This window comes from Dermacentor albipictus, chromosome 7 (genome assembly GCF_038994185.2).
Source record: "Dermacentor albipictus isolate Rhodes 1998 colony chromosome 7, USDA_Dalb.pri_finalv2, whole genome shotgun sequence".
NCBI lineage: Eukaryota > Metazoa > Arthropoda > Arachnida > Ixodida > Ixodidae > Dermacentor > Dermacentor albipictus.
Window position 1 is genome coordinate 109,766,786 of NC_091827.1, and position 25,781 is coordinate 109,792,566.

Below are 25,781 nucleotides of genomic sequence, written 5' to 3' on the forward strand. Positions count from 1 at the left end.
GGCTTCTACAACATTCGAGCGCTGGATGGGCACTGTCTTGGTAGGCCTGAATTGGCATGTCTCGTCGACTCGGTTGACGTTGTCATCTTCACCTACAATTTCCACGATGGCCAGAGGTGACGTGGAACTGTCCTCGAAGTGAGCAAGCCATTGAAACTCACCTTGAAGTCGAACATTAGTCGCTTCGCTCACGAAGACCTCGTATTCGTAGGCCATGTCATCAGCAGTTATGGTGTCTTTCCCAGCCCAAAGACAGTGGCCATAGCAAAATATTTGCAGCTATTCGACAAAAAGACAAGTTGTAGATTGCTGGACCTGTATGCCTTCTCGTCTCACAAACTAAGACCTCAAGTTCAAATACGAAACGCCAAAGAGCCTAAGCGACGCCTACCGTCACCACCAGTATTTCAATGAAGATATCGATATTGAATTCCGCACCGACGATAGTAGCGTAGACATCAACATCGTGCGACGCGAAAGGAAAGATGCACGTGAAAGAGTCGATCGTAACTTTCGCTAGCCGATTGCTATCGAAATCGGTAGCAAAGTGCTCTAGGGCACTTATTTCCTGCACTCATTTTGGCTACTTTAAAATTTCGACCTTAGCCGTATGCCAGTGCTTTCAAACTCATGAGCGAACATTACGTATTGTGTTCGATGGAAAATTTAAAGGCCCGTCCTTGCCGCCTTGCTCGGTGGCGCCTCAAATTGCAAGGCTTGTAAATAACCGTGAGCTTTTTTCATTCTAAGTTAAAAAACCCGACGGAACAGCCTCATGCCGACAGCCTCTTCTGAGCCCCTATCCACATGTTACCGGAAAACGAAAATGATCATGAGAGTTTTACATCAACAACAGGAGCAGACGACTTTGCAAAACAGCAGCGAGCAGACCCGAAGTTACGGAGCCTTGTCGAGATACGGAAGGCAAAACCGACTTTGTACTTAAAATATTCAGGGGTATATTATCTATATTATTGGTACAAAACAACGTACACACAAAGTTTCTCACTAGTGCATACCAACTCCCTTCTCGTTGTGGCTCCAGCCCTGCGACCAGAAGCACTGCACGCCCTTCATGATGATCCAACGGCACCACACCTTGGCTTCTCCCGTATGCTCGCAATGATTCGAGAGAAGTCTTATTGGCGGCGCCTGAAAGCCGACGTCACCCATTACGCGAAGACATGCCGAGAATGTGAGCGATGCAAGCCGCAACCGACAATATTAGCGCGATTGTTTCAAACAATCGTGGCTCATTGCTGAATGCTCCAACAAATGGGAATGTATTTGTAGGGGCCTTTTCCGGCGTGAGCATCCGGCAATAAGTCTATCAGCGTGACTGTCGACCACCCTTCCCATTACGCCGAAATGAAATCCCTGCCCAAATGTGGTGCTGCGCAAGTTCATTACTCAGTCCCTTCAGAAATACAGCCAGTACTATCTCCGTACAACCACCCACTACCCGCCGACGCATGGTTTTATGAAACGTGTGAACAAGGCACTTACCGACATGCTAACAATATACGTCGGTGTCGAACACAAGACATGAGATACCGTACTTCTTGATATAACCACAGAGAAAGACATTCAACAAGAGCGGATACTTCCATTGAGCCCAGCGGCCGAATTGACTGTAGCGCACAAAGCCAATGGGATTAGCTACTTCCGGTTTCTGTTTTGGACGCGCGGGCTTTCAACGCTAGCTGACACGCGCTACGCCGGCTGTGCTATTTCGCGCTTTTCTTTCTTTTTTTTCTTTTTGTTTCTGCTGCTTAATCGCACGCGGCCTTAGTGCGGAATCGTTTACTTAATTAAAATGATTGCGAGCGATCTTCACAAGCCTCCATCAAATCTCTGCCACGTGCACTTTCATAAAGTAGACGCAAAACGCCTTGTAAATGAGGAAATGCTTATGTCGCTCTATATAAAGGCTCGTTACGCGCTTTTCGTGCGCTCATCCAACGTTGTGGCATCAAGTTAGCAGCAGTAGCTCCCGTACGAAGCTCCGCCGGACGGCATCAGCTGAAAAAAGTAAATCACAAGTGTGTGTCATTTCCGTATTTAACCCTTATAGGAATACTTCGTGTAGAAGGAAAAAGTGCGAAAGTGGTGAATAGGCGACATTACAAACAAAGGCAATACGCTTTTACATATAGCGCGTAAAGCCGTACTTTAAATTATGAAGAAAACATCTGATTTCAAAGCGTTCCCCATTCCCAGGCACTATTTCCTGCCCATTTAGAGCACAAATGCACTAACGACTGCGCGTTTCCAAAACAACTTCGCCTCAGCGGACACGATAGTACTCTACATACACAGAAGTGGCGACAACACAGGCGTTAAGCCAGACCATGCTAGATGCTCGCTGAAGGCCTACTCGCACTCAAGAGAAATTCGTCGGTGAAAAACCTGTTTTCAGTCGTTCAGAAGACAGAATTTTACAGTTATTGGCTTTTGAGCTCCACGGCGTTATTTTTTGCGCGCTCTGCGGGCGCAAAGAACACACACCAGTGTTTTCACTCTTGGCAATCGCTCGTGGCTTCTTCGACAAGCGTGAGAACAGAAAGAAAGTATATGCTCCAGGGCCATAGGAAGCGTGCAAACGTGTTTCACTAAGATTCAGTACACGCCAAACTCTCACCACGGCCAGCTTGCTTTTTGCTAACTCAGGTGCGTTGCGCAGTGAGTTAGCCTCACAGGCGCGGTCAGCGTGCCTCGAAAGTATCCCAAAAAGTGACATAATGTATTATAATAATTTTGGGGGTCGAGCATGCGTCACGAACTTGTCCCAGTAAGATTCAGTAAACGCGAAACTAACTACGGCACACAGCTGAGCGGCTTCTCGCTAACTGCGTTGCAACGCCGGGCGCGTCCACTATGCTCGAAGAGGACCCTGAGCCGTAACGAAATCAGTTACGATAATGTCTGGGGTCCGGAAAAGCGCCAAAACTTGTCCCGGTAAGATTCAGTACCCGCCAAACTGCGTCACACGGCCGAGGAGCTTTTTGTCACAAAACCAGGTGGGGAGAGCGTGCTCAAAAAGTATCGAAATAAGTTATAACAAGGCTGGGACTCATATAGAGCGTCGCAAACATCTCCCAGTACGAGTAACTAACTTTGAATAATTAGGCCAGGACGGCGTAGCTGTTTTTCGCTAGCTGCCTCACTATGTAGTTTCGGTTTTGTGCAGTAAGCCTAAATGTGGTTAAAATGCGTCGCAAACTGTCAAACGAAATTCCCCACATTGTTGTAGTTTGGTATTGCAGTGGTGCCATGTAGAAATGCAGAAGGAACGCAAGAAAACGCCGAGAGCCCAACGAACAGGCTACATCCAAAAGACACGGGTCCTCGTTCAAGCGAGCTTCCCATGCGTAGCCGGCCTCACTCGCTTCGGTAGCATGTCTGGCGAATGGCGCATGAACATGGCGCGTCTGGCCTGCCGCTAGCTTCTTGCTAGGTAACGCAAGTAAGTCTCATAGTTCATTAATACGAAAAATGTGTTAGCTTTAGCGGGAAAGAATGAAAAGAAAGAAAACCTTCTCTGCAAGTTTTTTTGAAATTATTTTTTTCCAATGGTCGCATCTACTAACAGATGGCGTTTTTGGCGTGACGTGTTTCCTGTTGCCAGTTTTCCCCCAGTGTGCCCTCTTCTTTAATTTCTTTCTCTAAGATGTCATTTTCGCCTACAACACAGCAGTGAATGAGATAACGTACATGACACCGTTCAAGCTGGCTTACGAAAGAAACCCGCTGAAACCCGCAATGCCGATGAATCTCGTTTGGTGAGAGATAACATTGAAGTGAAAGATAACATTGAAAGAAAGATAACATTGAAGATATGAAAAACTCTAAGCTTAGCTTAGAAGGTGTGTTCATAGCATTAAATTAAGGCTGTGCTATCATTATGATGAACGCCGGTGTAACTTATGCACTAACTTATGGACAATGAAGCTGAACTTCAGGTTTTCAGGTTGCACTACGCACGAGCGCAACCTTTCGTCGGTACAAGCGACACGTATTTAAGCAACAAGCTTGGCTCAACGTCGGCAGAGAACGGGTTAAGCCATAGTGTGTCATACGATTCCTAAGGGGGACTGCGGCACTAGTGTCTACGGGAGTTGCAAGCAAGGTGTTTCAGCCAGCATCACGTTGCAAGATACATGCTTGTCAGGTGAGGACACTTTCAAGGCGCGATCGACCAGATAAAAATGACAATGCGCAACCATCGGCGCTTTGACGGCAGCGATCCCTTGGCAGGGCGACACAACTTCAACACAGAAATGATTTCATATCCTATTGCTATTTGAACTTTGCATTCAATGTATGTATATAGAGCAGTGCAGGTTAGAGGAAATTGGCGCTAGTTTCTGCAACCGATGCTGGAGCATGGCTCAGCCCCTGTGGGGGATGAGGAGTGAAGATTTAAAGAAGATACGTACAAATAAAGGGAGCAGCGGCATTCCAGAACTTCGCAGACGAACAAGGTGAAGGGCACTGTCAAGTGAACACAGAGGGGCTGTCGACTCTTCGTGACTACGGCGTCGATGAGCTCAGTTACAGAACGGCCAATTGAAGAGCCGATGAGTGGTTGAACATCCGTGTGAGGTTGTGCAAAGAGACCGCTGTGATAGAGAGGCCGTGTTTGGGTGCCGATATTACGAGGCGAGAAAACAAGGGCGGACGCGACGAGCGGCAGCCGGTCAGGACGAGGCGCTGCCGAAGCCATCGTGGTGAAGCAAGGCAGGCTGCCAAAAGGAAGCGTGCGCAAGGAGTGATCACCGAGGCGATGTCTGCACTGAGAACATTCTTCACCGGTGTGCTGAGGTGCGCGAGAGCCACTCCTCGACCACGATGCGGAAAAATTGCGAGGGTGACGGCTAGTGCAATGGCCATAACCATCAGAGCAGGGCGTGCGCCCGTTCGAATCTATCGATGGCAGAACAACCACTGACACGAGGCGTGACAGTCGATGAAGAAGTGCTAAGAGTCCATGACGGCTCCACACGATGGCAGCAAAGAAACTCTCAATTTAATGACTGACCGGCCATAGGGAAAGCAATTGAACAAGAGCGGACACTCGGCGAAAAATTGGCTGAGGTTTAATCCTCGTACACCTAATTATCACGACCGAAAGGTCTGTTTTGTTTGGTTTTGCGAAGACTGTGCACAAAGTGGTTCATTAAGGTTAGACCACAGTCTTTCACACACATTATAGACGCTGCGTAACGGGTTGTCCGTGAAGTCGCGGTGAAACCAGGCCGTCGCACTCGAGCTTGTCTCCAGTCGTAGGGTGTGGTTCGTCAAACATATGTTGTGCGTGCTCTTGCTAGTATTCGCGGCTTCGTCTCCTTCTCCTCATTGTTGTTCGTGTTCCTGAAAGGCGGCGGCGGTTGCAGCACCTTCGATCTTGGCACGCTTCCGCACTTGGTTAGCTTCTCTATATTGTACTGATCTGGCCTCCCTCTGCTCCGGTGTTCCAGCAGACAGCTTCGGAATTGCTTGAGATATGGCAGCCTGCCGAGTAGTTATATCTACCGGATCATTGGATTCAGCCTGTCGCTTGCGCTGAAGCGCACGCACAGATGGCCCAGCCGGCTCGCCATCTATGGCGAGAGAGAGACAATAAACTTTATTTTGCAAAGCAAGTAGAAACTTTCCTCGATGAGTGGGGCCCTCAGTCCAGGGCTCCACTGCCATGCGCGACTTCGCAAGCCCACTGGATCAGCGAGACTGAGCGATCAAGCGCCGGTGAAGTAGCCGTTCAAGGCGCGTTTATAGTCCGGGGTTATCTACGCGCGGGCGAGCGTCTCGACGTGGGGCGCGTCTGAGCGCGTTGACCACGTCCGCTTACGTTGGCTGCGCCAGCGCTTCTCACTGGTGCGTCGAACCAATGGTCGAACTATAGACGCTGTTGTTCTTGACAACGTGACCTAACGTGTGCGATGATGATGATGATGATGATGATGATGATGATAGTGACCTAAACAAAGGAAAGACGACTGATTCTGCAACCCGTGAGGGAGCACGGCGAAGCATCTTCAGGGGAGAGGGAGTGGGGTGCGAAAAATAATAGAGAAAGAGGGAGGATGTGGCCTAATAGACTCCACTATACGTGACAGGTGGCAGTCCTCAATAATGTTATACCTCTGTCACACAAGCACGCAAAAACTCTTTTACCTAAGCGGTCCTTTACCGAGTTGAAAGACCTCTAATTAAAAGGAGTTGCGCTGCAGACACACGGCGCGGGCGATCTCCTTTTATCGTTTCCTTCCGAACACGCTATGGAAAGCATGGCGCTAGATTCTGAAACAAAACCAGTTAGAATAAACCAACGTATTTCAATATAGAAATTAGAAACGTACTATAATATGCTTGTTTTAGTGAATTTAGATACAGTTTATTCGAAAAGGTTAAATTAAAGAAGATTTAATAAGGTAGCTTCAAGAGTCTTCGCAGAAGTAGCAAATTTTACATGTTCGTCTAGCAACCTTGGGCCACTGTTTACATCGGAGTCAACATGGAGGTCGAGAATATGGGGGACTGCACGGACACGAAGGAAAAAGTCGAAATAGCATGCATTTTGGCAAGGATTCTTGCTGCAGAGAGCGAAGCAGACGCCGCAAAGGCAGTCAAAGACCGTATTAAGCGGCAGTTGCTACTCAACGGGTGTACATTTTATGCCTTGGCGCTTCCCACGAGAGTCTGCAACCGATCGACGTGGGCTTTCATCCGCCACGAAAAGTGGTTCGAGGAGACTGTGCCTCACCTCGGTGGCCACAACTTCAAGCAGTCGTTTCGAGTGAACCCCTCAACGTTCCGGTTTCTCGTGGAAAGTCTGCGCCATGTGCTCGAAAAACAAGTTACCAACATGCGTGACCCGATCACTGCGGAAAAGCGTGTCGCCATTGGCCTCTACAAATTGTGCTCTTCTGCCGAAGATAGAACTGTGGCAAACCTCTTCGGCGTTGGGCGCTCATCCGTCAACGTCATTTACAGAGAGTTTTGCGCAGCTGTTGTCTCTGTGCTCGAAAGTGACTGGATCAGAATGATTACTGAAGAGGAAATGCCTAGGCACATCCAAGAGTTCGAAGCCGTGTGCGATTTCCCTCAAGCTGTCGGTGCCCTTGATGGCTGCCATTTCCCTATTTCGCCTCCAAAGAAGTACGCCACCGACTACTACAACTACAAGGGTTGGTAAGTGGCCACGATTTAACTTATTTCATGTAAGTGTTCTGTTTGGGCCCATTTTTATAGTAGTAAAAAAAAGTAACTGACTGACCCATATTTTATTGCTAAGTAAAATGTTATTCAATTTTACCAGCAGCTCTTAAGAAAACGCGTAATTTGGTTCGCAGTCTTGCAGTGTTTAGCAGCGACAATTTTAATGCGACGACGAAAAGAGTTCTCCGCAGGACTGCAACTCCTATACGATGTAGAGTACGCTAACAGCGACCGGTTGTGGCATTATGTGAAATAATGTAATCCGAGCTGCACTCACAGCTATTAATAAAAGCAAACTGTAAAATCGCATCACAGTAACTAAAGGCAGTGAACTCAGCAGTGCCATGCTGCACTAACCTTTATTCACTTTGCACTTTGTTTTTTCTTGCAGGCACAGTATTATCCTACTAGCATTGGTCGACCACAAGTATCGATTCAGATACTGCAATGTCGGTGCCCCAGGACGCTGCCACGACGCACATGTGTTTGGTGTTTCACGGCTGTCGAAGATTGTCAACAGTCCCCTTTTCAAAGCACCTGTTGCCGCAGTGGGTACCACAGCAGTCCCACCGATAATATTATGCGATCAAGCATTTCCACTAACCCCAAACCTCATGAAGCCATTTGGACACCGAACTGTCATCAGTGAAGCTGAAAGGAATTTCAACTGTCATTTATCTGGAGCAAGGAGGATAGTTGAAAACGCATTCGGAAGGCTAAAGGCCCGGTTCCGTTTCATTGCGAAAAGAATGGAGTGTTCTGTTGGCAATGCCCGTTTGGCTATACGAGCATGCTGCGTGCTCAATAACATTTGCGAGCACTTCAACGACAGTGTCCACCCACAGTGGTTAAGTGAGGTGCAGCAGTCCAATGCTACATTTCCACAGCCATCACGCAGAACAGAAGCTGAAATTGGAAATGCATCCGCCATCAGGACAGCACTTGTGGAATATTACAAGCGAAGGAACTGAACGCAAGAGTCCCAAGAATCAGCAACAATTGTGGAACACCATGTCAGTTTTTACTAAAAAACTTCAACATTGCATCTACAAGTTTCTCTTGCAACTTGAGCCCCTCTTTACGGAGATCCATTTCCATTTTGTGCGCATCAGCAAACTGCTCTCTCTGCCGTCGCTGCTCCTCAAGCATCCTTTCTTGAAAGTCGCCAGCCGGTTGCCTTCTCTTCCTGCGGGCACATTCGGAACTGCCACTTGCGAGGTTCCTGGATTCAACCTGTTGTACTGGCGACTCGGAAGGTGAACAATCTTCGGCGACGTCTTCACAAGAAGCAGAGCCGGAATCAAGCATGTCGAAGATCAGCTGCGTTTGAAGAAGGGATCCGAAATACATTGACCACATTAGTTGATGTGTGAAGCGGTAAACAATTAGTTCAGGGTTTTTACTTGCAAGAGAGCTGCCTCTCCTTGCGTGTATGTATTCACGTTTTTTTATTTTAGAGTCTGCATTTTTTGTATTCTCCAAACAGCGCACTGCCAAGCTTGCAAAATGAACAGCGCGTGAGCACAAGCAGAAATGAACCACAGTATTAACAAGAGCAGTCCGCTACACTGCAGGGTTGTGCAGATTATGGGCTTGGCAGCACAGCTGATGCTACATTATGTCTTGAAATTTAGTTGACTGTAATAAAGCATATATAGTCTCCACTATGCATTTCTTACTTCTTCGACGGAGGCAGTGCTGCTTGTTGTGCTCTCGCTGCACCCAGCCTCTTCCATTAAAGATGTATCGTGAACAGGCAGGGATCCTAGAAACCTATGGACTTCGGAGAAGAATGGCCAGCTCGGCGGTGATGACCCTGTTGTCATGTGTTTCAGGCAGCTCCTGGATAAGAAAACGAAAGAACTAAAATTTTATATACTCAAAATGTAAAGATATACACAGAGCAAAACGTTTGCCGATAGATACAAACGCGACTTGATGGTACAGAAAGCCTGAGAAGCGAAGGTAACCCTTTTTACTCGAAAAAATTTAAAGTTTCTCATGTTTTCTTGTCTGAGAACAACGCTTGCGCATGGTCCGAGAAAAATGCAAACCGTAGTCACATCTGCAGAAATGAAAACATGCAGACGACTTCCTGCTTCGTATTATATGTTGCCGTGAGAAGGCGTACAATATAATGTGAAATGCGCCTGTCCATAAGTTAAGGTTCCCGTTATCTTGTGACGAACGAAATCATGCTATTGACGACCTGCGCGGGTTGTCATTCTTCGCCGCATGTGAAGGCGAATTTGCGTTTACTCAGACCGACTCGCACTGTAAAGGAATTGCAGAAACAGCCTTTAGCGCGTCGTCGACTTTCGTGTGTGCAGGGCGCAGTTCAGCCCTGCAAAATTCGACGCTAGCTGAAATGAAGGGTCTCTGCCTTAAAACCTTCGTTACTACGGCTCCGTCCGCTAGATTAGGGTTCCGTCGCTGCCTACTACGGAAACAACGTTCGATGCTGAGGTCGCGACACCACAAACGAGAGCTTGCAGCTTGCGACCACAGCCTGAAGCCGCTTCAAGGTAAATTTAGCGCTCACAGCTTACTGCTGTGCTTTGTCTTACCTGTAGGTCTGTCCCAGGTTCTCTATCTTGCTGTGCACTTGCGCCTTTGTGCGAGGTACACCCATGCTCGTCAATGCTTGTGCAATGCCATCGTAAACGCCTCCGTTGTGCTTCTGCGCACGCAGCGAGGGCAGGTTGTCTTCCCATAACTTGATTAACGCCCAGGTGTCTCTCTCCGACCACTGTACCCGCGGTTTTCTTTGGCGTGCCGGAGGCTGTTCGTCGGTACCGCTCGCCGTAGCCATGGTCGCAGAAAATGGCGCGAATTTGCATCGTCTGTTAGCGTCACGTGATATTTTCGAACTGCTTACGAGAGTGCCGTGCAAAAAGTGCAAAACTGCGCCTACTTAAGGTTCAACGAAAGACAAAACCCTTTTTTGTGATGTGTACACTTGAAATAAAAATGCACTTTTGCTTCGTTTCTTTATTGCATGATAATTACTGGTGCCCACTGCGTTGGAGGCTACGCCTTTCCAGCCGTAAAAGAGATCGGTGATCTCCGGTTTCGGAAAAGACCGCTTCTGAAAAAGAGATTAAACTTTGGCGTGTGTCTGCGGATGCAACTCCTTTGTGTGAGATGTCTTTTTCTTCAAATGCCTTTAAAGTGCTCGTGTGACAGGGGTATTACCAGCGTTGTAGCGCGCGCTTACAGGTTGTCTATTCCAGTGAAATTCATAAACTCCAGCAGGCTTCGCAGTGCAGGGAGCTGGCGACACACCGCGAACAGCAGGTTAGTCTCTGTGGCCGTTAGAAGGCCGTGGCGTCTGTAAGTGTTGATCACTATCGAGCGTTCCTGCGCCAAGGATGGACAGGCACAGAGAAGGGCGCTCCAGAGTGTCGGAGTTCCCGCACCTCCTGCAGGCAGGTGACATGGCGCGTCCCTTTAACATGTGCGCGCGTTCACGCTACGTCTTACAATATTTAGCCCCTTAACCCATTCCTAGTCACGTGGTACCGCAGCGGCAAGACTCCGAGCGAGCGCAGCTGCGGTGCCTCTCCACACCGGATTACGTGCGTGACGGCACAGTTGCTACACTTGCGCTCCAACAGCTCAGTCATTGCGGTGCAATGAATGACCTTGCGAGACGTGGTGTAGTAGAGCTTTTGCTCCTAAATTGGCAACAGGAATTACATCACGCTATTATTGATGCCAGCCATTAACAGACGCGAACACCAGAAGAAAATAATGTCACATGACATGATTTTTAAATTTTGTTTCTATTTTCGAAATTCCTGCACCGCCGTAGTGGCGTTACTGTAGCGGGTGGGGGGGGGGGTGCATATACAATGCCGTCGTACGGTTATACACGGACGATTGCGTGGTTTATAGGGACATAGAGACTGACGTTGATGCTTTGTCCCTGCAGATTGATATTGACCGAATACTTCCTTGATGCCGTAAATGGCACATGAACCTTAATCCCAGAAAATGTAGTAATATTAACTTTAGCACAAAACTGGCTAACATTCTCCACAACTATTATTTCGACGAGGTTTTAATCGAAAAAGTAAATCAGGCTAAATGTCTTGGTGTTTTTTTTCTTCAGATCTTTCGTGGCATAAACAAGTCGCCTACATCACTTTAAAAGCCGGACGTATTCTCAATTTTATTAAAATTAATATTAGGAAAGCCCCTCAAGATGTGAAACAACTTCTGTACTTATCTAATCTTAGTCAATTCTAGTGTAAGCTGCAGGGGTCTGGGACCCGAACACTAAAATTCCTTTGAAAAAGTTGGAGGCAATACAAAAACGTGCTATGCGGTTTGTTACTAACAAGTATATTCATGATGTTAGCATTACAGGTCTAAAACACACTGTCTCGTGGGACACTTTAAAACTCCGGCACACCTTTTCTAGGTGTTTATTTTTGAAATAGATTTTGTGGGAAGAGGTTTCAATAAATCAGCATGTGTACCTTCAGCCCCCCAAGTACGACGAAGGGACAACGGCAAAAAAATTTAATATTCATGCCGTACATCTGCGTTCCAAGCGTCCCTATTCCCCCAAACTATTTAAGAATGAAAGTCCCTTCCTGACAGTGTTGTCACCGTCCCCACTGAAATGTTTTCTGCTGCGCTCAGGCAGCATTTCCGCATGAGTACAACGTGACTTTAATTGTCCTAATTCAGTGTGCCGCTGTCACCTGCTGGTTCCACTGTAATCTGTGTCCACTGCTGTAATTACACCAAACATTTTTTCATGCCGTGGTTCTAACCTATTGCGTTTACTTATGTATTGCACCCCCTACAACAATGCCTCAGGGCGAATGTGGGTATGTAAATAAATAAATAAATAAATAAATAAATAAATAAATAAATAAATAAATAAATAAATAAATAAATAAATAGTTTAAACCAATTGGTAGAAACGACTACGAAAACAGAATGCAGAAAATAGCAGTAATAGAATGTATATAACTATGCATTTGGTACAATAGGCAAATGGCAAGGCGATAAAAACTTATAATACACATGTCCCAAGTTACAACGATGAAAAAAGACACTGTTATCGGTTATTTTACTATGTCTTTAGGGAATTCAATTCTCTGTTTTCTTGTTTATAAAAGAGTTAACAAAAGTGGTGGTTCTGAAGTAGTATTGTTGTATTTCGTTTGTGTGCTGGAAACTCTTTAAATAATACCTTGGTACGTAGATATATTCCGCTTTATGAATTTCTGTTTATTTGTAGTATATACTCTGCAATAATTTTAATAGAAGTTTCCGTCTTGTAGGTTGTAGCATTTCTCAACCCACACTGGCCTTTATTTTCGAGATACCGGCAAAGGGATTGTAGTTCTTGCGTTCGAATCGGGCTACCTAGTTCTGCACCTTTTCTACTATGTCTGTAAGATACTTCTGAGCCGGATCCCAAATAACGCAAGCATGGTCAAGTGTTGATCTTAGAGACAGGACGTTAAGATTCTGCTTTAACTCATTTGATGCACAATTAAAGTTTCTGCTATGAAGTACAACATTTTGCTAGTCTTTGATACCATTTGATCTATCCGCCTGCTCCAGTTCAATTATTCTGCTAAGCAAATTCCCGCATACTTATATTGCGCTACTTTTTTGACTGCAGCTACTGATACTGTATGTAGACTGGACTTTCGGAATGTTTTCCGCAAAGCTAACATGGTTACACTTCGAGATATTTAAGCACTTATTCCAGTTAGTGCAGCAACGTGTTATTGTATTTAAGTCATCTTGCAATGAATCTGCATCTTCTATTGAAGCAAATCGCCGATAGTTGAAGCAGTTGCGTGTGAATGGTTTTATGCGGGATTGTATTTATCTACTATGTCGTTTTAGGCAAAGCCAAAATAATAGCGGACTCAGAAAGCCACCTTGAGATACGCGTGAAGTCACACTTACATACGATGACTTTCCTGCATTTAAAATAACACACTGTTCGCGACCCCTTACGTAATAGGATCGACTTTGAAGGGGCAGCGCAAGACGACGAAGACAAAAGGCAGGAGACAGCGCTATCATATGTGTTTCCTCCCTTTTGCCTTCGTCGTCTTGCACTGCCACTTCAAGATACATAGTTAATTCTGGATCCAGGTTTCTATTTTAGCATTTATGTTTCAGCAAGAGAGTCTGATGTACGACGGATTGTGAGGTACTCTGTTGAATGCTTTGCGAAAATCAAGAAAGACTGCATCAACAGTGTTATTAGTATCAAGCGCAGTTAGTATGTCGGGTTGAAAGTCAGCTAGTAGCGTTAGCATCAGCGACCCTGCCGAAATCCATGCTGGGAATTTGTGAGAAAAACACCATAGATTCAAGATATTTGAACAAGGTGCTGTCAATAATGAGCTCTAAGTATTTAAAAAAGTTAAAAATTATGGATATAGGACGATAATCATATACTCGATTTTTGCTACCCGCCTAATGCACAGGGACATTTTCCGTCATCTATTATTTTGGAACCAGATGACTATAAAGAGATAATCTGTACATAACGCATCGATATTGGCTAACAATAGGTTGACACTTCTTACGCACATGGAATAATATCCCGTCTGATGCCGCAGCCTTGGAGGTGCCCAGACCACGCAACAAACCATCCGTAGCAGCATAGGCAATTTCGATTTCAGCCATCTCTTGACCAATATTCCTTTTGAATAATACCGCTGAGTGTGGTTTCCTTTGAGATACCACCGACTGAAAATGGGTTTTAAATGTTTCTGCATTTTCTATGTCGTCCGTTATATTTTTCTTTACAATAAATAAATCGGAAATAGCTTCGTCATCTTTTCTGCCCTTCTTGAAATACTTCCAAATGAGTTGTGTATTAAGCTTCAGGTCTCTCTTCAGCTTGGCGAAAAAAAGGGAATGTTTTGCCTGTTTCAGTTTTAACGTGAGCTCTTCGTTAGTACTTGTAACGCTTGTCTCACTAATCGTTGTGTTGTTTTTAAGAATTTTTTCTGTGGGCATTAGCTGCCTTTCTGATAAGTTTGCGCATATCAGGGTTGAACGAAGGTTTGTGCCTCTTTCTGCATCTTAGACACCTCCTAGGCACGTGTGTCTTAACGAGCTCGGTTACTTTGTCTCGAAAAATAATACACAACCCTTTGGTGCCACATGCCTCCGACAAGCGCAGAAACGTGGGCTACAACGCGGTCAGTTCATTGGAAACGGCATCGAAGTTCGCTGTTTCGTAAACGAAGACATTGCGTGATGGTCGTGTGCGTGTAGGCATTCCACGATCATTTAGTTCTTCAACAACGACACTGTCATCGCTAATTTCAGGACATACATTTGTACGAGCAATAACATTTTGATAATTTCTTATCGAGAGATCCAGGATAGCATTACCCTAGTTGGCTAGTGTACATATTGCTGCAAACCATAGGCGCTTATTAGTTCCCAAAAGGCAGAGTAAGCACGAGTTTTTGATGCAGCTATGTGGTCTGTATCCCAAATAACGCGTGACATGTTGACGTCCCCTCCCAGTATCACGCATTCAGGAATATGCAGCAGCGCATTGGCAAGTTGAATTAGGGGCTCGTTGCTGCGGCCAGGCGGGCGGTAAAATGTCCCAAGAACAATGTTTTTGCCTGAAGAAATCGAACGCGTCCACACACTGATTCGGCACCCTTATCAAAAACAACTTCTTTTCTTGGAAGGCTGCTGGCGATGAAATGAAACAAGCGACTGCCATGTCTTTTTCCACCTTTGCGATATACTGTAAATCTAGGCGGAAATGCTTCTGCATCAGATACTGTGTTACCGAGCCGTAACTCAGTACCTATGACAATTTGTGATTTCACTGTTACGACTAAAATTGCAAATTCATTAAGTTTATTATTTTATGCTAAGACAATTACCCACCAATAGAGCTGGTGTAAGCGTTTTCCAGATAGTACTTTTTTCGTTCGTTCTTGAGCTATAGAACCTTGAACACGTCATTCGCTCTCAGGCAGCTGAGCCTGTGCCTGAAGTTGAACTGGCTGATGCATGTCAGTATCCCAGGCAAATGCTTGCCTATTGATTATCAGCTTATCGCAGCTCAAGTGCACTCGATTTCTTGATCCTGCCGCTTTTCTTTACCATATTTCCAGAGCTACCGGTGTGTTACTTGAACTGCCTTGCAGAAATCTTCAGTAACGCTGTATGAATTGCCTTAGAATTTCAGTGCGTTTTTCAGTACAGATTATTTTGCTTTTCGTACGAAAAAGCTAGCAACAACTGGACAAGTGCTTACTTTCTTGTAGGCTCTCAGCCGATGAGTCTTTCAATTGAAATGTTGGCTAGTTTTCACACGTCCGTAAACACAGTCTTGACTATTTTCACAGGTTTCTTTCAAGGTTTCTTTTGGGTGCTTGTCTGATATTCCAATGAATGCTCAGTTAGATCCCGGCTCTTGTTTCCTACGTATTTCAGCTTATCAGATAAATTTGTTTCTGTTTTTTAAAGTGTAGCAAGATGCTTTTCAAATCTACTGGTGCCAGTAATCACGTTCAGCTTTTTCTGAAGTTTGTTCTGAGCTTTTTTTATGTCGGACAACTATTTCAGCACGCTTGCTTATACCAACTGCAGTTCCTTCAATATTTCTTCAATTTTACAAATCTGTTCTCACTCAGACCCAGTCGTAGCGCCAGCATTTAACTCCACGTCACCGGACGAAAGCAGTAGTTTCTCCGAAAGCTGGAAAGAGCCCTCTACAAACAAGGAATTCATCATGATTACTGCACACTGTTGAGCAACAACATTGCAGGTGCAAATAAACAGCTTACCGCTGATGGGAAAAGACACTCTAGCAAGCATGACAGCACTACGTCGTAAGCAGTCACGATAATCTAAACAACCCACCCGATGCATTGAAGAGAGTGAGTGTCGGCCGAGAAGAGTGCCGCGTCCTAGTGGGCGCTGGTTAAGAGGCTCCCGTTTATACCCACAAGTAGGCGGTTCCGGAAGCGTACTACAATGCTCGGACATCCGGCACTTTTCGATGCGCAGAAGGCACCATTCCAGGACGCATGGCAAATCCAGTATACGATAGCGTGGACTCTTGCTCAATGCCTGAATCCACCAAGCCATGGGTGTAGAATAGGTCGCCGCAGCCACCATAAGCCCAATCGACACTCGATACATTGAACAAAGCGAGTGTTAACTGAGAAGAGCGCTATGTACAGAGTGCCATATAACGGCCTTTTATCTTTTATTGTTCCCAGCTAAAACTTAAAACGTTTTGCATATAAATGAACCTATAGTTTACCACTTATTTTTCTTGCGTCACCTAGCGACAAGCCAAAGACACGCCTGGCGCGCTCGATGCATTTGACAGTTCGTCAGCACCAGACATGCGCCAAAGTGAGTGAGGGCTGCTGCTCATGGGAGCGTCGGTGTGTTGGGCGACCCGTCTTTCTTTTTTTTTAATTTGGATGTTGCCTACTTTGCTGGGCTCTTGCTGCATTTTCGCATTCTTTGTGCACGTCGAGAAAACACAATTGCACCCTTGGACTAGGGCCAGGTAAGACATAGTGTTTCACAGTCTGCGCTGCAGTTAAAACAATTTAGTTTACAGCACGGCACCGAGCGTTGCGACGCATTTAGTAAAAACTAGCTCAGATATTGCGACGCAGTTAGTTTTGCGTGTACTGAATTGTACTCGCACATGTTTGCGATGCGTTATGTTGGCCCCAAGTTTATTTTAACTCGTTTTGTTAAATGTAGTGCTACTTTTCAGGGGAGTTGGCCGCACACACCGTTGTGACGCATATAGCGAATAACAGCCTGGCCAGTGTGACGCAGTAAGTTTTGGGTTGACGAAATATTACGGCGAAAACTTCGTGATGCTTTAATTCTCCCCCTCCCCCCCCCCAAAAAAAAACATATACCTGCTTTTGGTGCTCACGATAGTTGAAAACGCGAGGGGTGATTGCCGAGAGTTATACGACAGGAGTGTGTTGCTTGCGCCACCAGAACACGCTAAAGTTACGCCGAGCTCAAAAATCGCAGTTCCGCCCCCAAAACGAAGCATCGATTGCAATAGCAAATTAGTCCATAGCTATACGAAGTAATAATAGTAGTTTTATTGGCCGCATAAACTTCGAAAGTTTCGCTTACCAAGTGAATTAAGAAGCATCGTGTCAGCGCGCACAAGCAAACATGAACACACCACCCTGGATGAGCGTGGAGAGTCGCTGTCAAAACGCTGTTGTAAGGAAACGCAACAGCAGCAGAAATGAAAGTGACATTCGTGCTCTCTGTCACCTCAACACAGCACGCACAAAGGTATGAGCCGTCTGCAAATCTCATTAAAGATGCGGCGCGCGCGAAAGCGCGCGGACCTGCAAAGTACGCACTTGTTGGTGAAGTCGAAGCCACCCCCCTTCCTCCCCCGCGGCCTCCCCGCATTTCTTCCTCTTGCCCACGATATTGAACCGTGATCATCAGTTTTCCTTGCGCCCGTACGCAAAATGCGCAGTTGCTGACATAGCCAAACGCCACCCACCAACCGTCCCTCGCATCTTCCCACCGGCTTTCACGCGACGGAAGACAGCGCGCCTGCCTTCGGCTCCTCCTTCGCACACGCCAGATTAAGCTGTGATCGCAGGCTTACCCTCGAAACCTTTCACTCGCACATACAGCGTACGACGCGCGGTGACGGTGTTATCGCCCTTGTACTTTGTAGGTAACACCACGACGACGGTGACGGCAAAAATGCGCCTAGAGTGTCCATATACTTGCTATCGCAATAAAACGAGAAACTTGGCTAGTCGAAAATGCCGTCTTCTGAACGACCAAAAACGGATTTTGCACCAATCCATTTGTCTTGAGTTGCGACCGTCTACCATGGTCTAGCTAAGTGTCTTTGCTGTGCTCATCTGTGTACGTGGCGTACCATCGTGCCGGCTAAAGCCAAGACAAGTCTGAGGCATCTTGTGCTGGTGCGAGCGCTGTGGCCCCTCGGAAGGAGACCAGTGTGTGAAAATGCGCGCTAAGTTGGCAGCGCATGGAGGCATCACTCGAGTTTGCGCAGCACAGGCCGTGGGTACCACCTTTGCAGGCTGCGGCGTTGTTCAAAAACTAATCCCACGGTGGGGAAAACGGGATTAGCGGAGCTTCTCTAAAGCGAGCCCACCTGATGATAGCCGGACGTCTGGCCAAGGGCCGATTGCGCCAGATTTGTGTTCCAGTCTGCGTGAGGCGGTGGCTTTCGAAGGAATCAGCTCCCGCCACCGAAGTCTGGGTTGAGGTCCAAACCACGCGGGCTCTCCCTACCAGTTCCCCTATCACGCAACTACGCGGGCTTTCCCTACCAGTTGCGCCACTGACGTCGCGGACTTTCTCTTGCGTGACATTATCTTGCTTTATGGCGGCCCACGACAGCTGCTTACTGACCGTGGTCAAAACTTCCTCTCGAAAGTTATCGCGAACATTGTGCGTTCCTGCTCCATTCAACACAAGCTGACTACCTCATACCATCCTCAAACCAATGGCCTGACAGAGCGGTTAAATCGTACTCTTACCGATATGCTGTCCAAGTACGTTTCCAAGGACCACCATGACTGGGACATCGCCCTTCCTTACGTCACATTTGCATATAATTCTTTTTCGGCATGACACCGCCGGACTTTCTCCATTTTATCGACTGTACGGTTGCGAACTGACATTGCCCCTTGACATGGCACTTCCTCCTGCTGCGATCTCAACAAGCGAGTATGCGCGTGACGCCATCGCCCTCGCCGGCCATGCACGCCAGCTTGCCCGTACTCGACTGACGGCCTCGCACACCAGTCACCAGCGTCAGTACAACTCCCGTCACCGTGACGTACAATTTTCGCCTGGTGCGCTCGTGCTCCTGTGGTCGCCCTCTCTTCACTTCGGACTTACAGAAAAGCTCCTTTCGTGATGCACAGGGCCCTACCGCATCCTGCGCCAGGCGACGCCTGTGACGTACGAAATTGCTCCTGTGCGTTCAACCTCGTCCTCTACTCTGGCATCTAGTGATGTTGTGCACGTCAGTAGGTTCAAGGTCTACTACACTGCTTCCGAGTCTGGCATTTAGTCGCTCCGGGACGGCGCTTTTGCCGCCAGGGATAATGCTACGGAATAGTATTTGCGATGACAAAGAGGCGAACAGGGTGAATACGGCGACGACGATTAGAGGCTAGCGCCGGCCGTTGCCTCTTGGCCAAGTGCGGCGTATTTACTTGTAAATATACTTGTATATAGCGTTTCGTGTGCGTCTCCCTACCTAAAAATATATATATGCCAATTAAGGCTGATGAAGCATGTTAAACGAAGCCAAAATAAAAATAAACGTCTGAGTGCACAAGCTTGAAGAACACAAATCTGTATACTATAATTATCATCGCGCATGAACGATTGCCTCTAGTTGCCTCCAGCAACTAGTAGAAGGTTGCCTCTAGTAATTATTGTACAAAACGTTATGGTTTAAGGAATTCCTCGCGTGCTTAGGACATGTAGTGTTCTAGTTCTTTTGTTGATTTGTGATTGTGCTTTACTGTGGTTGCGCTTTCGTACTATTTTTGTAAGGTTTGGGATGATCAGGATCAGTCTACTTGAAAAAAAGGGGAGGGGGCATTGACACGCGTACCTGAGACATCATTTTTTTTCAAGCCGGCGTTTTCCATTGTTTAAAAGAAATCACGGCTCAAACACCCCGTACATATGCTTAACGAGCGAAGATGAAACGTGCGGCGCAGGTGATTTTAACTTGCTTAATCCCGACGGTTTTATTAAAGGATGGCTTGGTATGCTGCAGAATTCTCGGTACAAAGTCGCTGCTTGGGCTCGGCTGCACGAGCCTGTTCTTGTGTCCGGGCTGCGGCATTGACACCGCGTAGACGAGCTCGTTCCCGGTCCTGCTAGCGGCTCTGCTGATGATGCGTGGCCTACCCTTTTCGCAGCCGGAAAGAAAATGCTGCGCGCACGCTCGGATGCGACGGAGAGCGACGGCGTCACTACTGGCACAGCGACTCGCGCGCTAATCTTTTTTTGGTTTGTTTGTTTGCGCGCATGCGCATGGGATTCTGCCGGAGGAGTTTTCGGCATACAGGTGATGGAAGGACGAATCTACTAGCCGCACACAGCTTTGCTGCAAAGGCAATGTGACCGTATTGACGCGTGTACTTTATCTTTTTTCGCGTGACCACTTTTCACCGATTAACTAATTATATCGGCCAGCGCAGGACGCGCCCGCATGTATTGGAATTTCCTCTAATGTTATGGAGGGTTCTATCCACTGTCTGTTGTCACTGAACCTTGTGTAATCTGATCGCTTGTATGCGTGACGCGAATTGTGCTAAGCGCCCTCTGCGGAAAAGTAAACACTAGAAATGCCTCCAACACCTCATGTGCCAAGAAACAAGCCACCTGCTATGTACCGCGCCACAGCGAGGCTGTGTGCGAGTTGCCAACATTGTGCGGCCGATCATATGTAGGACAATCGGGTCGCTGTCACAACGACCGGCTGCGCGAGCACGCTAATAACGGCAAGACGAAAAACAGGAGCAATGTGGTCACCCACTTTGCATAGTGTGGCTACTGTTCGATCTACCAAGAAACATGAGTTTTGCGCTGGTATAGGGACCAAACAGCACGGGAGGTATTTGAAGCACTTTCGATAATGCGTAAAGGTGATGCCTGCGTCAGTACTGTTTCCATTGCCTTCACCGAAAAAGACCTTATGTATCTCCACTGCTAAACCGGTTTCATCATTTGTGTCCACATTCTATCATTTGACGCATGCGCGAGTGAAGTGCCAGATATCAAACCTCCGCTCTCCCTTTTTTATAGGTATATTTGTGCATGCACGCAATAAACCCTAGTAGTTGGCAGTCAGCACTAATCCTGTTACTCCATTGTCGGTGTTTATTTTTGCGGTGTTTTTCTCCCAGAGATTCTCACCACTAGCTCGCATTCATAGCCTTCGAAGTCACCTTACGAATTCCTAATTGTCTTTTTTTAGCGTCCATTTCGGCCTAGGTGTACAAAATGGTGGGTTTTACGCTGAGATGAACTTCTATGAATGTCATGACACCTCGGCGATTTACACCTTTCGGCTAAATGTTATGGAAAATAGAGGACTTGCTTTTTGGAAATCAACCGTGATACGATCTGTCCGGTTTCCTAAAAGCAGCTCGACACGAGACGTTTATTTTATGATGAATAATGTGAAGCCCATGCGTGTTTACGTGGTAAGTAACCTTTTTTGTCAAATGCGCTTTAAAGAGAGGGTGGCTAAGTTCTATTTTTAGAATATAACTTTTATTCTTTGCCGCAGGAACGTTAACCAGTTGCCTGGTTGGCTACAAACGCCAAATAATACTGCGCGGATAGATAGGTAACCTAATTGTTCAGATCTCTTCAAATGAAAACTTAAAGGAATCGAAAGATTGATAGAAATGTCGGTCTTGAGGCTCCGATGTGAAATAAATGCCCTGACGTGAAATCGTTCCATGATGTTGAACCCGGAAACTCCGCTAAGCCGTTGTAATACAATAATGTAACAATTATATCCTTGTCAAAGTTACATATATAAATGTGTCTAGTTTTTCATAGCACTGGACGCGATAGTTTTTTCTCCATTTCTCGTATTTTCCTGAAAAAAAAAACACGAAAGGAACTTCTTTCTGTCGCATCTCAAAATGTTGTGAAATTTTACATCTCTACGTTAGATATGGGCCGCCGACGGATCGGTGAAGTGACTGGCGACGCGGGGATAGCGGGAGGCGACAGCCTAAAAGACTGAGGACGCTCAGGACGCTCAGGAAGACTGAGGACGCTCAGTCTGAGTATGAGCTGGCGGTGGGTCGAATGGAATGTAGTGTGCATTGTACTCGACCGAATAACGATGCCCCCGTAGATCATTGGCGACTGTTCGCACACGGCGGCAGAACCTTGCGACGATCGGGTATACGCACATGCGAAGCATATCGGCAGAATGTCGTGCGTGCTCCGCGGGTGGGCAAGGCGAGGGCCGACCCAGGAGACCGGAGGAAGACCGGAGGAAGACAACGGCGTGCGAGTAGCTGACAAGGCGGTATCAGTTCGTGGTGTGGCCTGGCAGCTGCCGCAGCATGAGTGAGTGGAGCGACCACAGGCGTCTACTGGGAAGCAACTGGAAGTGCGTCAGCGACTTCACCTTGTATGCCGTTGCGCAGAGTGGATGGGAAAAGACTAGAAGGCACCTGAGTTAAGGGTACTGGGCACAGCTCTCATGCGACTTCTTTGTCGACAAAGGCTTTGATCAGCGGGATCAGCGACGCATGGTCGAAAACAATCGCCATGCTGAAGGCCGACGCATGGATTGCAGCAGGAGGCCTCGTCAAAGCTCGCTGCTAGCGTAGCTCGTCGTAGCTGTGACAGAGGTTAGTATTGTCGGCAAGAGGTCTCGGGTCCTTAGCCAGTAGCAGTTGGAAGGAATCATGAGTAATTCCTTTCGTGATGTGATTAATGCAGTGCGCTTCCGCCACGGTGGGTTGACGCATTTACACAAAGCGGGATGGTCAAATACTCCCGTACATGCTGCCTTGAACGTAGACCATGTTCGAAAATTCGCCTCACAATCCTTGAACCAGACATTGGCCACACCCGCAAAATATAAAACGACGTTAGTTAGCATGGTCGAGTCGTTCCATTGGATATAAGCGCTTACCTGCTCGCAGAACGCAAACCAATCTTCAACGTCATTGTCACCCGTCCCGCTGAAGATGGTAGGATCCCGCTGGTGGATAGGGCCAGCACAGAGAATGCGCGTCTGCTGGCCGGCGAATGGCATGGTGGAATGCAGCATGCGAGTGCGGTATTCCAGGATGGTAGAGTTGGAGTGCACCCAGCACCTTCACCAACTATAACCGTTCTTCAGCAAAGGGCCCATCACGGGTAGAGCGCTTTAAACCAAGCACGGTCTCAAAGCTCGAGACTCTGCAGCAGGCGAAGCTGTTGGCAATCCTGCTGCCTAAGTATATATTGCCAGCAGTGTGTTCAATGGGGCTGGTTGGTTCATCTTTAGCATAAAAGCAGGAACAGTGAAACACATGATGAGCCAGTAAAGAGCGCAGGACAGAGCGCTGACTTGCAACCAAATGCTTTATTTGCAGAAGCAGCATATAAAGACATAATTGAATGTGACATAAAGAATAGAAAAAGAAGGCTAAGCATCGATCAAGAAGATGATCCAGTTCTTTTGTTGAGAGCGTGAGGGACGTCGCTATACCAATGCACTCTCGGAGGTTGGTCTCCCAAATGGAAGGGCAATCCCAGGGTACATCGGACACGGCAATCCGAGTATACCTTCATTTGCAAATGGCAGTGCAATAATATAGATCAGGCGCGAAATACCTCATGCCACCTTACCGATGCAAGACCTTTGTTCTACGTCTTTGGAAGTCCCAACTGCGTAAGTGTGCCTAGGAAGCCGAAAATTCAGTGTCGTGTCGGTGTATGCAAGCCCACGAAGGAAGGTCTGCATGGAGGCTTTTTTAAAGGATCTTTGCATTCGTTACCTTTCGACCAGAATAATCTGTGGGGATTTTAACGCACATCATTCACTTTGGGGAGATAAGATTGTAGATTTGCGTGGGAAAGAACTTGTGGCAGCCGCGGATGCTGCTGACTTAAGTGTGGCGACCGATGGCAAACCAACTTCCTTCAGGCAACCTGATTCATGGAGTGCCAGAGACCCCGTGTTACACTCTACAGACCTTTTGGTATTATCGACAGCGGCCCCAGACTGGATGGGCAGCGACAATTTTCGAATGTTCACAATCATCGGCTGATTTCATACTGCTGGTCGACAATTTTGTACTGTGACACGTTGGGACACACCCAGAGAAACGTTGGTTGAATTCCCTGGTGAGCTCTTCGCAGATATGTTGCCAAGCAAGGTAGTGCCTACTACAGTGCTGCAACTGCCAGGTCACTTTCCTACTCCTGGCTTGAAACTCAAGAACCTCTGCGCAGTGCGTAGGAGAGCAGAAAGGAAAGTAATGAGAAGGGAACTCCCTCTGCGAAAACTCATTATAACACGATAAACGCTGTCGTCGTCGTTACACAAAAAGTTTGAGACGAGTTGAATGGGCTGTTTTCTGTGAGAGCTTGTTGCCATTTACTCAAATCACAAGGATAAGGGGTGTTATCGATAGCCTATCCGGAAAGATTCGCCCACACAGACCACTTGAGGCACTTGCTTAAAAGCAAAGAAAACATTTACCAACTCTTGCAAAGGTTTAGTAGTTTTTCAGCTTTGGCCGACAGTAGCAAAGCTACTAAAGCAACTAAAGAAAGATAGTGACACGGAAGCTCAACAAAGAAATAGTGATCACAAGAAGCCAGTAGTTATACTATACTTGCATAACGTCTCTCACAGATTCAAAACGATTGGCCGCAAGGGTAACGTGGAAGTAGTGTTTTCTGGGCCGGTTACGCTACGCAGGCTCTGTACTGTCGTAAATGCGTTCCATCCGCGCACTACTGTCGGTTCGACTATGCACGAGAAGCGTTTTCATTCATGCGTTGTTGGAGTTGTTTATTCAATTCCACTATCATACGGGAAGAGATATATAGGTCAAACTGGCCGCTGCCTTAATGAAAGACTAAAAGAACATGATTAAAATTTGCACCGGGCTATACAGGTACAGTTAGGAATTCACTGTCGCGACTGTGGAGGTCAACCGAATTTTTATCGCTGTGATGTGGTAAAAAAGCACCCATAGCAACTTACGCCGGAGATCATTGAAGCTGATCTCATAGCAAGGGCTGGCTGCACGTGCGTTAGCGCGCCATCTTTGTGCCTATCTCGACAGGAAGCAAGCTTTCTTGATGAGTTTAACCTTGCATGACGAAATTGCGCGGTCTGTGACCCATGATGGTGCAGCCTTCTATCGGCGTGAGGTTTTGTGAAGTGTTGTGACGACCTGTCCTGATGCTTTGTTGTAGGTATATATTTCATGCAACTCGCTAATTAACCAGTTCGAAGTCAGTGCTCTGTTCCTTTATCTGGCCGGCTCGGCTTGTTTTTTCCTCCCTATATTGCGCTGTACCAGTTCTAGAATATTAGAGACCATCGAATTCGTCGTGCAGCTTGTGTTCGATTCTTGGGCATCACCATCGACAGCAAGCTACTCTGGCGACGCGCAGTTGAAAGTGTTCTAGCTGCATCGGTGCAAAGAGTCAACGCACTTTGTCGAATGGCAGCTGTACGTTTAGGGAACAATCCTATTTCTGTGAACAAACTGAATGCTGGACTGATAAGCCGCATTCGTTATCAGTTGATGCTGATATCACCATAACCGAGCAAATTCGAGAACTTGGAGGCATTGCAGACAAAGGGACTTCGTTTGGCAATGGAAGTTCCTCAAGCGATGGCGATGGCCCATCGCCATCGCCTCTGCCTTATTGCGGCTCGCTTCGCTCGTCGCAGGTTCAGCTAAAGGTCGGTTGTTCCCTTCCTGTCTTGTTGCCCACGGTTTTGTTGACGGACCATCATTAGTGTCTCCTGCACCTGGCCTTGG

General features: G+C 46.9%; 3 protein-coding genes, 1 long non-coding RNA gene and 1 pseudogene across 6 annotated transcripts in view; 2 read left to right on the forward strand and 3 right to left on the reverse strand.

Annotated features, from left to right (window-relative positions):
* LOC139047577 (uncharacterized) overlaps window positions 1-25,781 on the forward strand; it is a 216,372-nt gene that overhangs the window by 67,605 nt on the left and 122,986 nt on the right. Inside the window, exon 4 of one of the 3 annotated variants that reach the window (XM_070521430.1) lies at window positions 21,236-21,464. The exons of the other annotated variants lie outside the window; for them this stretch is intronic. Coding sequence (XP_070377531.1) covers window positions 21,236-21,464 — 229 coding nt within the window. The remainder of the gene's footprint in view (window positions 1-21,235; window positions 21,465-25,781) is intronic. 3 annotated transcript variants of the gene reach the window in all.
* LOC139047578 (uncharacterized) overlaps window positions 1-25,781 on the reverse strand; it is a 120,930-nt gene that overhangs the window by 40,524 nt on the left and 54,625 nt on the right. The window lies entirely within an intron of this gene.
* On the forward strand, window positions 6,231-8,886 carry LOC139048117 (uncharacterized). Its single transcript, XM_070522590.1, has 2 exons — window positions 6,231-7,194; window positions 7,613-8,886. The coding sequence occupies exons 1-2, from the start codon at window positions 6,518-6,520 to the stop codon at window positions 8,190-8,192; spliced, it is 1,257 nt and encodes a 418-aa protein (XP_070378691.1). The 5' UTR covers window positions 6,231-6,517; the 3' UTR covers window positions 8,193-8,886.
* Window positions 8,221-10,403, reverse strand: LOC139048118 (myb/SANT-like DNA-binding domain-containing protein 1). The gene is made up of 3 exons (XM_070522591.1): window positions 9,789-10,403; window positions 8,901-9,063; window positions 8,221-8,541 (listed from the first exon to the last, which is right to left on the reverse strand). The coding sequence occupies exons 1-3, from the start codon at window positions 10,031-10,033 to the stop codon at window positions 8,236-8,238; spliced, it is 714 nt and encodes a 237-aa protein (XP_070378692.1). The 5' UTR covers window positions 10,034-10,403; the 3' UTR covers window positions 8,221-8,235.
* On the reverse strand, window positions 15,201-15,978 carry LOC139047450 (uncharacterized; annotated as a pseudogene).